Raw genomic sequence first — 18,630 nt, 5'->3', positions numbered from 1 at the left:
TAATAGTTTGACAGCACTAGTATTTATTTGAAATGAAAATCTACCATTTGGAAAATTTTAATGATGAGTGTTGAATTGGTTCTAATTACAATTATGTATGTACCAGCGCTGTTGTTAGTACAGTAAATAGTCAGATACTCACTGCTTGGTAGGATGAGGTCTATGCTTCTAGCTGTTTTCACAGGCAGTGGTGATGTCTGATCCTCTTCAAGACTCCAGTTCATTTCTTGACTTCCATCCATCTCAGGCTGAAACACATCTCCACTGTTTCCTGCCACCATCTCCTTCACCTTGTCCAACAGCTCAGTGACCTGAGTGTCATCAGCCCTGTTCTTATTGTTGAAGACATGATACCTGTTCCCACATTTCTCAACAAGCCACTGGAGGGCCTTCCCTTCTCTCTCAATGTGCTGCTCAATGGTTGTGTCTCCCAGACAGTCCCCACAGGTGAACAGCACTATAGTGTGACTCCAGACACTCTCACTGAGAAGCTGCAGGTGTCCCTCTACAGAATTTGCTTCTTCCTCTGTGAATGAGACATCCAGCCGTATGACCAGGAGGAGAGTGTGGGGTCCTGGAGGACACAGAGACACACTGCGTACTATCTCCTGTATAACCTGCTCAGTAGTCTCCTCTACAGGGAGATTCCTCCCCCATCCTAGAGTGTTGACCACAGTGACCTGCCTCCCTGCTACTTCTCCCTGTCTCTTTACACACTGAGCTGCTGTCCTCAGGTCAAACTCCTCTCTGCCCAGGATGGTGTTTCCTGATGAACTCTTCCCTGCACGTTTCCCCCCCAGCAGCACAATCCTCAGCTCTGAGAGATGGAGGGAGTCACCTGTTAGAGAGGGGGGTGGGGAGAAGGATGAGTAGAGAGTCATTTCTAAACTACATACAGTATGTTGCCTAAAGATATTCCTTACTGTGTATAAAACTCATATTGCATAGCTTTATATAATATAATCAATCGCTCTATAACCAAATTCCACACTTCACAGTGTTATTACATAAACACTTGATGTGATACCAGTGTTTCCCATATATTGATTTATTTGTGGCGGCCCGCCACGATAAAAAATTGAACGCCACAAATGTATTTACTTGTGTTTTTGTAACATGGCAAAAAACTTTTTATTGTAGAGCTGCGCGCAGCGCATTGATGCACTCAGCCCCTTCTTGCCCCGCTTGGGCTCTCTCACCACAATGGACCTATCTGTGAATAGCCTCCTCTCTCTGTGCCCGCTCTGAATCAATGCGCCAGACAAACATATTTTTCCCTCAAAGAAGACCGCCGGATAATCAATCCATAGTGTACGAACGGTTAGTAGGCCTATCATAATTCTCTGCACAAATGTGTCCAAAACTGATACATTCAAGTTAAATATAATAATTTTCATAGTTAAATACATTCGGCAAATATAACAATATGAATCCAACGTAATGTTTAAATTACATAAAACTCAAAACTGTTTTGCGCTCAAATTAATTACAAAATAATTAGCTTGCTTGTATTACCCTAACCCTAGTCCCTATCTACACTCTCATCTAACTGATACTAGGACATGGCTTTGGGCTGAGCACCTCATGTTTACAACGTCTGGCTCTGCCCCTGCCTACCACCACAAATATAATCACATTCTGTGGGAAACACCGGATACAATAGGTGCGTTCGACATGGACTGCGGCTGCATGAAACGACCGGCGAGAGTAGCCGCTTGCAGTCGGGAAGGAGTTGAAAACGGCTCTGTGAAGTCGGACATTCCAGCTTCTCGTGGTTTGCTGCGTTGACGTCAGTCATGGACGATCAAGCGCTGTTTGCGTACTTTACTTTATTTATAATTAAACTTAGTCTTTCCGTTAGTGAAGAGGCGGACTAAAACCCTTTTTTCAACAATTTTTTTATTCAATTAAACTGTTTGGTCCGGATTTGAGCGAAACTGAAGGTGTCAGAATAATTACAAAACACGCGTCAAAGTTGTCGTGTGTGAGTCTGGCCAATCATGAAATAGCTGTGTCGTCATTTGAACCCGTGCAGTTGCTCTTGAGAAAATGCGCTCAGCTACACAGCCGGCAGTTCTCGAATCGGTCTCACGGTACTTTGATGGCTACGTCACAGTGACCTAGCCTCGGCGCCGTCTCAAGTCGGACAAAAAGTCTAACCAGAATGCATTGTTTCAAGTCAACCGCCTGCAGCCTGCTGCAGCGCTGCATGAAGTCAGTTCATGTAGAACGCATCTAATGCCTAGATTGACAGTTCACCAGTGTCGAGTCACAAACCACTTGTTATTTGGTGACTGTCAGGGCTATTGTATGGTTAAGCTCAGTGGTCTTTAACCCTGGGGGGTGTTCCATCAACGTCGATTAAGGAAAAGCCAGACTTATTGGGACAGGTCTCGCTTAACGAGAGTTCCGTTCCATTAAGGTGGCTTATTCTAGTTCTATCTACGTAACCAAGGTAACTTCTGAACTAGCCTGCTCTGTGTCAGGCTAAAAGTTGAGCTAAATTAAGATGTGTTACAAATAATTTCAAACAGGCGGAAACAGAATCTCCAAAGACAGTTCCGTCGAGGAAATTCCAGCGCCCAAAGCACTTTAGTCCTAGCCTGGTCCTAACCAGACCCTCGTACATTTCATTTGTACAGAGGGTCTGGGATCGCTCCATTGACAAGCGTTAACTTCCTTGAAGGCGGGTACTCTGTTGAAGTTTAAAACTATAGGATCTGCCCAGAGCCACTCTGATCTGCCATAACGCTAGCGTTCGCCTTAGCCAACTCCTTCACCCCGGAGCTAGCTGCCGTAGCTGGAAAATCTAACTTTTCCCGAACCCCGTGGAGAGGAGGGCCACAACATCATGACCACCAACAAAACTCAGCAAGGATTGTTCTTGCTCCGGCTTTAACTTGTGGATATTCGGCAGCGTGCTCGCATCTTTTTCCGCCGCCATTACTGAACTATAACTCTAACTAGTGCACGACATCAACGTCATCGTTCTCAGCCACTCACTCTGTTTGCTGACTGGACCTACAAAATATTTGTTTCTGAAAACCGACTGATGCACTGAAATCCCAGACCTAGTACAGAAGCAAAATCCAAATTGAGCGGAAGTACGTAGGAGGGCAGAGCCAGGCTAATTTAGTCCGTGTTCGGAAACATAAGCGCAGACTTTTTGAAGTGCAGACATGAATGAATTAACGTGTTTACTTCATCTCCAAAGAATGTATTAATTTAAATAAACAAGTTAAGAAATAATGTCACTTTAACTGTTTTCAAAAGCCATTGTTTAATAAAATAAGGCCTTACAAACTAAGCAGAGCGTCTACAGAAGGTACAATCAATTATGGCGTATCCATTCTTTGACAACCCTGTGGTGAAGGTGCTCAGATTATACAAAGAGCGTTCATCCCACCAGCCCCAAGGGTCTTCAGAGACAGAAGTAATGCTTCCCTGACCAGTACATGTGGAAGAGGTATAGGTTCAGCAGGACCAGCATAGTTTATCTAGATAGATTTTATTGTCATTCTTTAAAAAAAATATATATAAAAAAATGTTTAGAAACTCTTAAAGGGGTCATTTACTGATTGTATAGGGTATTTCACACTGTTCCTTAATGGAACGGAACTCTCGCTGAAGTAAGTGAAACTTGTCTAAATAAGCCTGGCTTTTCCTTAATCTACGTTGATGGAACACACCCTAGGGGTGAATACCACTGCTTTATGCACTAGGTTGTAGGACTAACTGTTGCAGACATAGTGAAATACTTTCACACCGTCCCTGAATTCAGGTCTGGAGAACACTGAACACTGTCTCGTCATGTACCAACGAACACATTGCATAGGTAGCAGAGATAACTTACTGAATGATCTGAGGATCTCTCTCCGCTTCTTCACCTTAGCCTCCCTCTGTTTCACACGTGTTTCTTTTGCGGTTCTCCATATTTGTATCTTCTCCAGGATCTCTCTGTCCATCTCATAGTGGCCTCCTCTGTTTCCTGCCACCATCTCCTCCATCTTGTCCAGCAGCTCAGTGACCTGAGTGTCATCACCCCTGTTCTTATTGTTGAGGACATGATACCTGTTCCCACATTTCTCAACAAGCCACTGGAGGGCCTTCCCTTCTGTCTCAATGTGCTGCTCAATGGTTGTGTCTCCCAGACGGTCCCCACGAGTGAACAGCACTATAGTGTGACTCCAGACTCTCTCTCTGAGAAGCTGCAGGTGTCCCTCTACTGATATTCTGTGCTCCTTTGTGAATGAGACATCCAGCGGTATGACCAGGAGGATAGTGTGGGGTCCTGGAGGACACAGAGACACACTGTGTACTATCTCCTGTTTAACCAGCTCAGTAGTCCTCTCTACTGGTAGATTCCTCCACCATCCTAGAGAGTCGACCACAGTGACCTGCCTCCCTGCTACTTCTCCCTGTCTCTTCACACACTGAGCAGCTATCCTCAGGTCAAACTCCTCTCTGCCCAGGATGGTGTTTCCTGATGAACTCTTCCCTGCAACTCTCCCCCCCAGCAGCACAATCCTCAGCTCTGAGAGATGGAGGGAGTCACCTGTCAGAGAGAGAGAGAGAGAGGGGGGGGGGGGAAGATAGATGCACAAGAAAGTGAGATTGAGAAATTAAGTGGAGAGTAGGGTTGCCAACCGTCCCGAATTGTCCGGGACATCCCGAATTATGGGTGATTTTGATTTGTCCCATCAGGGACAGCTCCAGTCCCGTATTCCAATCACAGCCTCGCCGGACAATAATAGGCTACTGTAAACGTGCCAAAACTCACGCAAACGTTGCTATGGGACACGGTTGTTGCTTGTTGGTGACAGTGTGTGTGAACTGGCCACTGGTGAGGTGAGCATTATTGTGTCAAAAGGAAAAACTTGTAATAATTGTCTTGACTATTACTATGAACAATACATCCAAGCGAGTAGCTATTAGCGGTTTGCCAAAATTACACTGAAATGAGTAGGTTTATGGTATGGCTAATGAAAGCTTGCGATTTCCGTTATTGTTGGTCAGCTGTTGGCGTGCGCACCTGGAAGAAAGTGTCCCTCATTTGGGGAAGTTGGCAACCCTGGTGGACAGTGATAGAGAGATTGCATTTTATAGAGGAAGTTCACAATGGTCTGTTTTTAAAGATTGTGGTGAGTTACATGTTGACACCACATGGTAATAATGTAAGTTGCAGCCATGTTCTCTGGTCACATGAACATATCCTAAAAAAAATGTATGTACTGGATACACATTTTGCACAGTATTGCTCAACCATTATTGAACTGATGTTTTCTCATACTATAACCAATCCCTAAATATCCAGCATACTAGATGGAAATTGAGAAACAGAAAGTTGAGAGTGAATAAGAGAAAATTGCATTTTCTTTGTAAATTCACAATGGTCTGGGTTTAAAGGTTATGTTGAGTGAAGTGTCAGCACCACATGATAATAATGTAAGTTGCAGACATGATCTCTGTTCGCATGAATGTATCCTAAATTTTTTTTTTTTACTGGATACACATTATGGAGTTAGGTTAACGACCGAACCTCGAATTCTCCGTTTTCAATTACAAGTTCTATATGAAGTCTCTCCCGTTCCTCTGGTCCTTATGCTAGCATGTTGTTGTCACCCTCTCGCCCTTCCCTTTCTTCTTTGCTTCTCCCTGTCGTCTATCCAGGCTTCCCGGGGATCTGCTTGAGCTGCTGCTCGGCCGTAACCCATTAGGACTCTCTGCCACACCCCGAGTTCAATGCCTGGTAACTATGCATGCACCCTTCACATCATCATTCATTCATTCCTGTGCATCCCAGTAATCACACTCTTGTCCCCTCAGGACCCCAGGCTCGGCTCTGCTACTAGCCTCCACCAACTGCACCAGGCTCGGCTCTGCTACTAGCCTCCACCAACTGCACCAGGCTCGGCTCTGCTACTAGCCTCCACCAACTGCACCAGGCTCGGCTCTGCTACTAGCCTCCACCAACTGCACCAGGCTCGGCTCTGCTACTAGCCTCCACCAACTGCACCAGGCTCGGCTCTGCTACTAGCCTCCACCAACTGCACCAGGCTCGGCTCTGCTACTAGCCTCCACCAACTGCACCAGGCTCGGCTCTGCTACTAGCCTCCACCAACTGCACCAGGCTCGGCTCTGCTACTAGCCTCCACCAACTGCACCAGGCTCGGCTCTGCTACTAGCCTCCACCAACTGCACCAGGCTCGGCTCTGCTACTAGCCTCCACCAACTGCACCAGGCTCGGCTCTGCTACCAGCCCGACTGCTGGTGTGTTATTGAACTTGTGAAATTTACTAAATATCCAGAAAACTGCAGTTACATAGCTTAATAACACCAGGACTCTGGGTGGACACGGAAATAAACTCACCCATTAGTGATCTGAGAGTCTCTCGTTGTTTCTGCACCTTCATCAGCCTCTGTTGTGCTCTCTCTTCCTCTGCCCTCCTTCTCTCCTCTATCTTCTCCAGGATCTCTCTGTCCATCTCATAGTGGCCTCCTCTGTTTCCTGCCACCATCTCCTCCACCTTGTCCAGCAGCTCAGTGACCTGAGTGTTGCCACCCCTGTTATTATTGTTGAGGACATGATACCTGTTCCCACATTTCTCAACAAGCCACTGGAGGGCCTTCCCTTCTGTCTCAATGTGCTGCTCAATGGTTGTGTCTCCCAGACAGTCCCCACGAGTGAACAGCACTATAGTGTGACTCCAGACTCTCTCACTGAGAAGCTTCAGATGTCCCTCTACTGATCTTCTGTATTCCTCTGTGAATAAGACATCCAGCCGTATGACCAGGAGGAGAGTGTGGGGTCCTGGAGGACACAGAGACACACTGCGTACTATCTCCTGTTTAACCAACTCAGTAGTCTCCTCTACACGGACATTCTTACACCATCCTAGAGTGTCGACCACAGTGACCTGCCTCCCTGCTACTTCTCCCTGTCTCTTCACACACTGAGCAGCTGTCCTCAGTTCAAAGTCCTCTCTGCCCAGGATGGTATTTCCTGATGAACTCTTCCCTTCATATCTCTCCCCCAGCAGCACAATCCTCAGATCTGAGAGATGGAAGGAGTCACCTGTCAGGGAGAGAGATGCATGAGAAAGTGAGATTTAGAAATTAAGTGGAGAGTGATAGAGAGATTGCATTTTATAGAAGAAGTTCACAATGGTCTGTTTTTAAAGATTGTGGTGAGTTACATGTTGACACCACATGGTAATAATGTAAGTTGCAGCCATGTTCTCTGGTCACATGAACATATCCCAAAAAAATTAAACGTACTGGATACACATTTTGCACAGTATTGCTCAACCATTATTGAACTGATGTTTTCTCATACTATAACCAGTCCCTTAATATCCAGCATACTGCATGTTACATAGCTTAATAACACCAGGACTCTGGGTGGACACTGAAATAAACTCACCCATTAGTGATCTGAGAATCTCGCTCCGTTTCTGCACCTTCATCAGCCTCTGTTGTGCTCTCTCTTCCTCTGCCCTCCTTCTCTCCTCTATCTTCTCCAGGATCTTTCTGTCCATCTCATAGTGTCCTCCTCTGTTTCCTGCCACCATCTCCTCCACCTTGTCCAGCAGCTCAGTGACCTGAGTGTCATCACCCCTGTTCTTATTGTTGAGGACATGATACCTGTTCCCACATTTCTCAACAAGCCACTGGAGGGCCTTCCCTTCTGTCTCAATGTGCTGCTCAATGGTTGTGTCTCCCAGACAGTCCCCACGAGTGAACAGCACTATAGTGTGACTCCATACTCTCTCACTGAGAAGCTTCAGATGTCCCTCTACTGATCTTCTCTCTTTCTCTGTGAATGAGACACCCAGCCGTATGACAAGAAGGAGAGTGTGGGGTCCTGGAGGACACAGAAACACACTGTGTACTATCTCCTGTATAACCTGCTCAGTAGTGTTCTCTACAGGGAGATTCCTCCACCATCCTGGAGTCTCAACCACAGTGACCTGCCTCCCTGCTACTTCTCCCTGTTTCTTCACACACTGAGCAGCTGTCCTCAGGTCAAACTCCTCTCTGCCCAAGATGGTATTTCCTGATGAACTCTTCCCTTCACGTTTCCCCCCCAGCAGCACAATCCTCAGCTCTGAGAGATGGAGGGAGTCACCTGTCAGAGAGAGAGAGAGATAAAGATAGGGAGAAAAACATGCATTAGAGAGAAACTGAGATTGAAAAACAGAAAGTTGAGCGTAAAAGAGATTGCATTTTCTTTGTAAGTTCACAATGGTCTGGGTTTAAAGGTTATGTTGAGTGAAGTGTCTACACCACATGATAATAATGTACGTTGTAGACATGTCCTCTGTTCACATGAATGTATCCTAAAAAATACAATTTATTGGATGCACATTATGTACAATATTGCTCAACCAATACTGAACTGACATTTTCTCATAATAAATCCAGTCCCTCAATATCCAGAATACTGCAGTTACATAGCTTAATAACACCAGGACTCGGGGTGGACACTGAAATAAACTCACCCATTAGTGATCTGAGAGTCTCTCTCTGTTTCTGCACCTTCATCAGCCTCTGTTGTGCTCTCTCTTCCTCTGCCCTCCTTCTCTCCTGTATCTTGTCCAGGATATCTCTGTCTATCTCATAGTGGCCTCCTCTGTTTCCTGCCACCATCTCCTCCACCTTGTCCAGCAGCTCAGTGACCTGAGTGTTATCACCCCTGTTCTTATTGTTGAGGACATGATACCTGTTCCCACATTTCTCAACAAGCCACTGGAGGGCCTTCCCTTCTCTCTCAATGTGCTGCTCAATGGTTGTGTCTCCCAGACAGTCACCATAGGTGAACAGCACTATAGTGTGACTCCAGACTCTCTTACTGAGAAGCTGCAGGTGTTCCTCTACTGATCTTCTCTCTTCCTCTGTGAATGAGACATCCAGCCATATGACAAGAAGGAGAGTGTGGGGTCCTGGAGGACACAGAGACCCACTGCGTACTATTTCCTGTTTAACCAGCTCAGTAGTCCTCTCTACAGGCAGATTCCTCCACCATCCTGGAGTGTCGACCACAGTGACCTGCCTCCCTGCTACTTCTCCCTGTCTCTTCACACACTGAGCAGCTGTCTTTAAGTCAAACTCCTCTCTGCCCAGGATGGTGTTTTCTGATGAACTCTTCCCTTCACCTCTCCCCCCCAGCAGCACAATCCTCAGCTCTGAGAGATGGAGGGAGTCACCTGTCAGAGAGAGAGAGAGAGAGAGAGAGAGAGAGAGGAAACGATGGAAGAATAAGAGAGAAAATGACAAAGAGAAACAGAAAGTGGAGAGTGAAAGAGAGATTGGATTTTATATATGAAGTTCACAATAATCTGAGTTTAAAGGTTGTGTTAAGGAAAGCGTCTATACCCCAGTAATAATGTGAGTTGTAGAAATGTTCTCTGTTTATAACAGCACCATTTATTCTACAATGTATTGGAAATACATTTTCACAATATCAACAATAATTGACATACAATTGGGTGTGCTTGACTTTGGCAAGGACGCAAACTTTGTAATCTATTTATTATTATTTTCCCACCCCTAGACTCCCTCAATATTTGGACTACATAGACAACGTCTGTGTCAAAATGTTCGTCTTGGTAGCGATTGCTTGTATAGGAATTGAGTTTCCGTTGCACGGTTTAGGCTTAAATTACTTTTTTGTGGCGAAAAGTGAAGCTAACATTTCCTAACTAGCTAGCCACAGTCACTAACGCATCACTAACGTATGCGTGACTACCTGTAGCAGAACATTAGCATAGCAGCTCGTTAACTTCTGGGAGATAACTGCTAACTACCTAAAACAGCAAGACAGCTGCAGAAAGAGGGCAGGGCGATAAAAAACACAATTGTGAAATGTAAAGTACAATATGTTATACGCTAGCAAGTACATCTACTTTCGGAAACAGTAGTTTGCTATTTCACTGAGGCGTTAGCGTCATGACATTAGCCTCTGTTGCCCGACACATATGACAGCGGTCTTTGATACATCTGTTTTCAATCGTAAAAATAAACATTCCTCACACATAAATGTTTGTTTTAGGATTTATTATGACATTAGATTACAAGTAAACGATTTGTTGGTGAAATGATCATTACCTGTGGTTTTAAAGCAGTGTACCTCACTGCAACGCTGTACGCGAGACACTGGTAAGAAAAACTATTCCACTGCTGTTTAAAGATCCTGTAAAGCAAATTCATGATTTGCTTCTCAGTACATTATATACGTGTGAAATGAGTTCCTGAAAGCATGTGCAAAGCGCGAAAACTTTGTCGCACTGAAATGAGGAGTTAAACCGTAGAACAGTTGGAGAACTGCTGATTTTCTCACTATTTCAAAGCCTAATGTAAAGATCCTGGAAAGTGGAATTGAAAACGAGTTTCAATTTCACCACACCACAGAAGAATGTGTTATTAACTACCCATCCAAAATCGAATGAAAAAAAACATAGACAAGTATGTTAAATTAGGCTTTGAAATAGTAGTACAGCAGGAGGGAGTCAGGTGGCTGAGCGGTTAGGGAATCGGGCTAGTAATCCGAAGGTTGCCAGTTCGATTCCCGGTCATGCCAACTGACGTTGTGTCCTTGGGCAAGGCACTTCACCCTACTTGCCTCGGGGGAATGTCCCTGTACTTACTGTAAGTCGCTCTGGATAAGAGCGTCTGCTAAATGACTAAATGTAATGTAAAATGTAAATGTAAAGGAGGAACCATTCAGTGTGATCTGACGTAGATCGGTCAAAATGACGTAGATAGGTATGTTTTTGGCACCGCCCATTAAAACCTGATCTTAAAATGGAAGAGAAACTGTTCTACTGTCTAACTCAACATTTCAGTGCAACAAAGTTTTCGCGCTTTGCACATGCTTTCAGGAACTCATTTCACACGTATATAATGTACTGAGAAGCAAATCATGGAATTTGCTTTACAGGATCTTTAACATACTTGTCTGTTTTTTTTTTTATTCGAATTTGGATGGTTAGTTAATAACACATTCTTCTGTGGTGTGGTGAACTTAAAACTCGTTTTCAATTCCACTTTACAGGATCTTTAACAAACATTAGGAAGCCAAACGCAGACAGAAAATTTTCGGCACGCTCCTTATTTAAATCAAAAGTCTCCATTGTTTTTCGATGTCACTGTCGAAAGGGGAGGGGGGCCTACGTGCGTGTTTCAAGAGCTATTTGTGTGTGGATCGCAAAAGACCGAAAAGAATGTCTCAAAATTACGTCATTGGAAGAAGGATTGAACGCGTATATTTGGCGATCCACAAATGCAAATTTAACACTTCAAACGCAGAATGTTAACTATTTTAAGAAATTGCAAACGAAATATTTACGAATAGACATCTATGTGTACAAATCACAGCACATTTATGTAAATGCCAACTTACAAATCAGGATTAAGAATTTAGTTTTTGTGGATCGCAAAACACATTTGTAAATCGTGGAACATTTGTGGATCATGGTACTTGCATTTACGAATAATTTTGAGACATCTCTCTCCATACGATTCCATCCGAAATACTGCCGGTGACAACATTGCTAGAATAAGCGTGTGTCAAAGGGGGTTCAGCTTGTTTCAAAGGTCCTTTATTCATGAATGAATGCAAAATGAGCAGGCTAAATGCTTGAAAATATCACTGGAAGGGAAAAACTTAAAGGACGTTTAAGTCATAGAGGTTATGACCATTTTTACAACGGATTGCCCAAATTCTTCGTTTTGATGCAACTTTTCAACTATGAGGCTGCTATATAGCCGATCATCATTCCCTCTTGCAGTGGAAATTAGATGGCAACCGTTTCATTCTACACTACACTCTTAGTATTTTGAGTTATAAATGAGCAGCAACAAATGTATGCATTTAAATCTATGCAATATTGATAAATAATAAGTATGCATTTTTATATAAAATATACAGAATTATCAGTTAAAAAAATGTCAGTTAAAAAACGGACCCATCTGCAATAGACGCAAGCACACCCCACAATTTCCCCAGAAATTGTACCCTCTTTACATTTAATTTCGTACACTTTTATCCTTACAAGAAAAAGCAAAAGGAGCATAGGTCAATGATCATAAACAACGAGATAAGAACCCCAAAACAATGTGGGTAGCCAAAACATGAAGCATACATTGTGAAAAGCAAATAAGAGCCAATGGGTAGAACCAGAAGAGCATGTAGTTAAACAAGTTACAATTAAATGACATGATCCTCGAAAGTGCTAGAGTGTACCTGGAGGAAAGCAAGTAACAACTAGAGAGGGTACAATTTCTGGGGAAATTGTAGGGTGTGCTTGCTTGCGTAGGTTGCACAGGGGTCCGTTTTTGAATGACATTTTTACAACTGATATTTCTGTATATTTTATATAAAAATGCATACTTATTATTTATAAAGATTACATAGATTTAAAAGCATTTTTTTTTGCTGCTCATTTACAACTGAAAATACGAGTGAAGTATAGAATGAATTAGATGTCTTCTCATTTCCCCTGCAAGAGGCAGCCTCAACGTTGAATCAAAACGAATACATTTGGCAGACCGGTGTAAAAATTGACCTAATCTCTATGACTTAAACGTAATTTTAAGTTTTTCCCTTCTCATGATATTTTCAGGCATTTAGCCTACTCATTGCATTCATTCATTAATAAAGAACCCCCTTTGAAGATTATTCTACGACGTTACCCGGTAGTAGAAGATGGAATCGCGATTCAAACAGTACCATCTGCTAACTGAAAATATGCCCCCCAAAACGTAAATAAGCTTGACATTTATTTAGTGGAAAATCGCTCATTCATAAAAACCTCACTGGTAGCGATCATTGTCAGTAACAACGCAAAATGCGATATAGCCCTGTGTGGAGAATCTGCCCCGGTAAATTGTACTACTACTGTACAGTACTAGACTACTGTTGTGTTCGTCTTGGTAGCGATTGCGTTGGTTGAATTGGATTTAACGTTCCGTTGTACGGTTTAAACTGAAATTAATTATTTTCATGAACAGATTGACAACGTTTAGGCTGTGGCAATGAAGTTCAGGTTAGTAGTTAGATAGACTTTTGATTTAAGAAAGGGGAGTGCCGAACATGTTCTGTCGCCGTTTGACTTCCTAAACAGCTGTGTAGTGTAGATGTTTTTGTAGTGTGTCTCGTGTAAGCTACAGCGTTGCAATGAGCTACACTGGTTTGAAACCACAGGTAATGGTAATTTCACCAACAAATCGTTTTCTAATGTCAGAATAAATCCTACAACGAAAATGTATATGTGAGGAATGTTTATTTTAACGATTGAAAACAGATAACGCTACATCATAGACCACTGTAGTATGTGTTGCCCGGGCAACACAGGCTAATGTCATGATGCTAATACTTCAGTGAAATAGTAGACTACTGTTTCCGAAAGTAGATGTACTTCCTTAATAATATCAGCTTATATTGTACATTACACATCACAATTGTGTGTCATATCACAAAGTAAAATGAGTAAATAGTTATCACCCTGGCCTCTTTTCTTGTGGCGTTTCTGCAGCTGCCTTGCAGTAAAGCTATAGTTAGCCTAGCTATCCCCCAAGTTAACAGATGCGAAACGAATGTTCTGCCAAAGGTAGTCACGCGTGTTTTCGTGACGTTAGTGACGCAGTGACGTTAGTAACGTCAGTGACTGTGGCTAGCAAATTAGCCACCGTTAGCTTCACTTTTCGCCACAAAAACTTAACTTAAGCCTAAACCATGCAACGGAACGTAAATTCCAATAGAAGCAACTCAATCGCTACCAAGACGAAACTTTTGACACCTACGTTGTCTATGTAGGCCAAATATTGACTGAGTTTTAGGGGGGCAAAAAAAATAAAATAATAATATATATGTGAGAGAACAAAGGTTGCGCCCTTGCCGAAGGCAAAGCACACCCAATAATGGCCGGGTTTCCCAGATTCGATCGTTCTTAAGGACTAAAGAAGGCTCCTAAGAAGCTCTTAGCGCTTAAGAGCTTCTTAAAGAATCTGGGAAACCCGGCCAATATCATTCACAGCGAGTACAAATAGTTAAATCAGTACAACTACCCAACAGGTGGTTGGGTAGTTGTGTTCCATAAGTGTCATTGCGTTCCTGGAGGAAATCAACTAATATCTTTTAGAACAAATCTTTCTTAAGTGCTGTTTTACTCACTCTCTAAATTTCTCATACTATAACTTGTATCTGCATAGTAGGGGTGGAACGGTACACTGAAGTCACGGTTTGGTTCATACCGCGGTTCAGACATCACGGTTCGGTACGAGTTCGGTACAACCATGGGCGTAGATTTAGGGGGGGACGCTAGGTACTAGTCCCCACCAATATTTTAAGATGACAAAAGTGTCCCCACCAATATTTTAGCGAACTCCTTTGTGCTGTAATTTGGATCGATTCCGAAAAAATATTTTGCACAATATATTTGCAAAACTCATTTGTATTATTGTTCGTCGCCCAGAAAAGTGAAAAATACATTTTCAAGTTATCCAATGCGCCCTTCGAGCCTGCGAGACAAGATGATGTAATTTAATTGGCTTCGTGAATCTTGACTTGCAGAAAGAGAGCTGTCAGTAGTCTGACACGGTAAACTACTAAATACGCCAGGAAATAATAAAGCCTCATATTAGTATTTCGTTTGGTCTCAGCATTGATATTTTTGACCCTTTTGTGATAGGAAAATGTCACCCAAAAAGAAAAGATATATCAGAAGTTTTTTCACCACCCAGAGAGTAAGTAGCTATCAAGAAGAAGGTCGTTGTTAGTTAGCTAGTAGGAAAACTACCCACACAATGCAAACCTGCTAGCCTTATATCGCCACCCATTCTACAATGGAAACATGTTTTGAAAGTCATTAGTGTAGTAGAGCATGTAACTTTCTATCCCTAGCGTCTGCAATCTTTCGACCAGTGTGTTAGCAGCAGCTGGTCTTGTTGAAGCCAGAAGGATAAAGCTAACCTACCCACATAATGGGACCGTGCTAGTTTAGCCTAGTACCAGCAGGCTAGCAACTTTTAACTGGTAATAAGTAGTTAGGCCTATATAATCCCTTGGATACTGTGCAGGAAAAACAACACTCTGAAGCTACAGATGTAGAGCAGGTTGGTGATGAATCAGCATCAGGGGTTCAGATGAGAAGTTGAATTTGTCCATTTTGGTAAAGATTGCATTAAATTGCTGTTTTTAAGGGATGTTTAGACAATGTTACCCATGAATGTTATTATTCACACTTATACTTGTAGGTATTAAAAAGGTGTTATAAATTGGGATGCCCAAATATAACTAATTATTTCATTGCTCATAAGTCCAGTACAGATGACGTAGGCCTAGTACTGCTCCATAAAACCTAAACCAATTACCTACATATATATATATATTTTGGTGGGGGGGGGGGGGGGGGGGCGTTCAGTGTCCCTACCAAAGCTGAGACCAAACCTACGCCCTTGGGTACAACGGAGGGAAAAGCAAAACAAACTAGGTTCCTCTACAAGTGAATACGGGCGCTTTGAAGACGTACATTTATGCATTTAGCAGACGCTTTTATCCAAAGCGACTTCCAAGAGAGAGTTTTACAAAAGTGCATAGGTCACTGATCATAACAACGAGATAGCCCCAAACATTGCGAGCAGCCAAAACATGAAGCATACATTGTGGAAAACCAAATAAGTGCCAAAGGGAAGAACCATAAGAGCATGCAGTTAAACAAGTTACAATTGAACAACATGAAACTCCCCACAAGAGTGCAAGAGTGTACCTGTAGAAAAAAACAATCAACAGTAAAAATATTTCAGTGCGAGTACAAGAATTTGAAACCGTTACAACTAACCAACAAGAGCAACAAGTCTCTCAATATGAGTCATTGTGATCCTGGAGGAAACTAACATCAGGTCCAGCCAAGCATTCCTAAGTGCCGTTGTACTCCCGGAACAAGTGCATCTTGAGCCTTTTCTTGAAGGTGGGGAGACAGTCAGTGTCCCTGACGGAGGTGGGGAGTTGATTCCACCATTGGGGGGCCAGTCAGGAGAAGAGCTTGTGTTGGGACCCAACACAAGAAGATGAAGATGACAGATTTAAGATTTTTTTTGGCCCTATTTGTATGTGTATCTAAAGGCTGGTTGAGCACTGTAGGGAGAAGTTAGACTGTTTTTTTTTGTCTCGTTCCAGTGATTGGCACACCTGGGTGATGGCGTCGGATATTTTTTGTCATTTAACACACGCCAGATGCGTTATATGCGTTAGCATGTTAGATGTAGCCTATTTCCACTCACATACCCCACAACTGCTGAACAACGCCGACACACAGTGCTCGTCTTATCCACCACTCTCTAGCCTGTACTACTGTAACTGAATGGGAAAGTTTTCCCAAACTTCCGATCTTAAAGAGGCTGGCGGGTCCTCTGGCGTTTTTTTTTTTTTTTTTTTTTGGCTCTCGACGAAGGCGGTCGCATTTTATCCTCCCCTCCCTGACCTTCCCTGCTTGGCTGTGTCTTGTGTCTTGTCTTGTCTCAAGATACTCTCTCATCATCACTCTCCAAAACTAGAAGCATGGAATTAATTAGCTGGTCTCTCAATGCTATTGACACCATCTTCTCGAAGAGAAGCTCGGGTTCGGGGGAACCCAACTGTCTGGACGGGACGTTCGCAGCTGGCTACACGATGGACGCGTGGGAGAATTGGCGTGTCGTGTGTCTAGCGGCGCTTTCCGTGGAGGACGTTGAAGACATCTTCATATTCGGAACCATGATTACAGGCTTTCTGCTGTTTGGAATAGGCGCTGGCTTTGTATATCGGAAAATTAAGGAAACGGCTGCAGCCATCAAAAGCCCATTAGGCTGCCCGATATGATTGATGCGGTGGGCAGAGTTGTTGGAGCTCAGACTGTGAACTTACAACGCAGCATTGATTACAACATGGATAAGTTTGCGGCTTTGCAAAGGAAGATGGAGGACATGGAGACCTTCCTGAAGGGTGGACGTGAAAATTGAGTTGCGGCTACTCGTCAAAACAACTACCCCAATCTTATCCACTTTCGGCCCCGTAACCAGCACAGGCCTTGGCCAAGGCCGTCGCTGGAAAACAACTCCCCTGGAGAGCGCTGAAGTGAGACTATCTTGCTCCTCCCTGTGTCCAGCGCCTACCATGGCTGCAGGTCCAGATGCTGCTTGTCTACCCCCCCCACTCCCCGTTGCAAGTCACGTGTTTTTGTAAATGTTGTTGTGCTTATGTGCTGAGGTTTTTGTCTGTTCCCACACTGTACTCCTCTAGGAGCATTGTCTGGGTGTTGCCTTTTTCTCTCCTCCTCTCTCCTCATGTTATGCTGTAACTTTCTAGTCTCGTCCTGTCTACCCCCTTGTCATGTTTGTGTATTAGAAACTGCAAGTGGCAGCTCGGATCTAAGATGGATTCGAGAGACCGCAGATAGAGTGCGGCTAGTTTGGTTAAACGTTTTAGATCAACACTTGTATTATTGTTTTTGTTGATTTTATGTAAGCACTTTGAGCTGCAATTCTTGTATGAAAAGTGCTATATAAATAAAGTCTTACTTACTTACTGACTCTATCTTTCGTGGGTCGCCACCACTCGCCATACTTGTCCTTAAGCGGGGCAACAGATTAGGTGTCCCTAAAGAACACGAGTATCTAACAGTATTTCCGCATTACATTAATTAATTTGCAGCAACTTTTATTTATTTTTATACCGTGTATTCTCCGTGTAATTTCATGCACCGAATCGTGACGCCCGTACCGTTTCGGTTCAATACGAATACATGTACCGTTCCACCCCTACTGCATAGTCAGTAAACTGCATGTTACATAGCTTAATGACACCAGGACTCTGAGTGGACACTGAAATAAACTCACCCATTAGTGATCTGAGAGTCTCTCTCTGTTTCTGCACCTTCATCAGCCGCTGTTGTGCTCTCTCTTCCTCTGCCCTCCTCCTCTCCTCCATCTTCTCCAGGACCTCTTTGTCCATCTCATAGTGGCCTCCTCTGTTTCCTGCCACCATCTCCTCCACCTTGTCCAGCAGCTCAGCGATCTGAGTGTCATCACCCCTGTTCTTATTGTTTAGGACATGATACCTGTTTCTACATTTCTCAACAAGCCACTGGAGGGCCTTCCCTTCTCTTTCAATGTGCTGCTCAATGGTTGTGTCTCCCAGACGGTCCCCACGAGTGAACAGCACTATAGTGTGACTCCAGACTCTATCACTGAAAAGCTGCATGTGTCCCTCGACTGATCTTCTGTGTTTCTCTGTGAATGAGACATCCTGCCGTATGACCAGGAGGAGAGTGTGGGGTCCTGGAGGACACAGAGACACACTGCGTACTATCTCCTGTTTAACCAGATCAGTAGTGTCCTCTACAGGGAAATCCCTCCGCCATCCTGGAGTGTCGACCACAGTGACCTGCCTCCCTGCTACTTCTCCCTGTCTCTTTACACACTGAGCAGCTGTCCTCAGGTCAAACTCCTCTCTGCCCAGGATGGTGTTTCCTGACAAACTCTTCCCTGCAACTCTCACCCCCAGCAGCACAATCCTCAGCTCTGAGAGATGGAGGGAGTCACCTGTCAGAGAGAGAGAGATAAAGATCGGGAGAAAAAGATGCATGAGAGAGA

At 43.7% G+C, this 18,630-nt stretch overlaps 1 protein-coding gene across 1 annotated transcript in view; it reads right to left on the bottom strand.

The window, feature by feature from the left end:
• LOC136944394 (uncharacterized) overlaps positions 1–18,630 on the bottom strand; it is a 49,124-nt gene that overhangs the window by 9,400 nt on the left and 21,094 nt on the right. The window contains exons 9-14 of the mRNA XM_067238142.1: positions 17,875–18,579; positions 8,502–9,206; positions 7,424–8,128; positions 6,371–7,075; positions 3,854–4,555; positions 143–838 (exon numbers count right to left, since the gene is read on the bottom strand). Coding sequence (XP_067094243.1) covers positions 143–838; positions 3,854–4,555; positions 6,371–7,075; positions 7,424–8,128; positions 8,502–9,206; positions 17,875–18,579 — 4,218 coding nt within the window. The remainder of the gene's footprint in view (positions 1–142; positions 839–3,853; positions 4,556–6,370; positions 7,076–7,423; positions 8,129–8,501; positions 9,207–17,874; positions 18,580–18,630) is intronic.

This window comes from Osmerus mordax, chromosome 6, assembly GCF_038355195.1.
Source record: "Osmerus mordax isolate fOsmMor3 chromosome 6, fOsmMor3.pri, whole genome shotgun sequence".
NCBI classification, from domain to species: domain Eukaryota; kingdom Metazoa; phylum Chordata; class Actinopteri; order Osmeriformes; family Osmeridae; genus Osmerus; species Osmerus mordax.
This window is presented reverse-complemented; position numbering and strand designations above follow the sequence as displayed.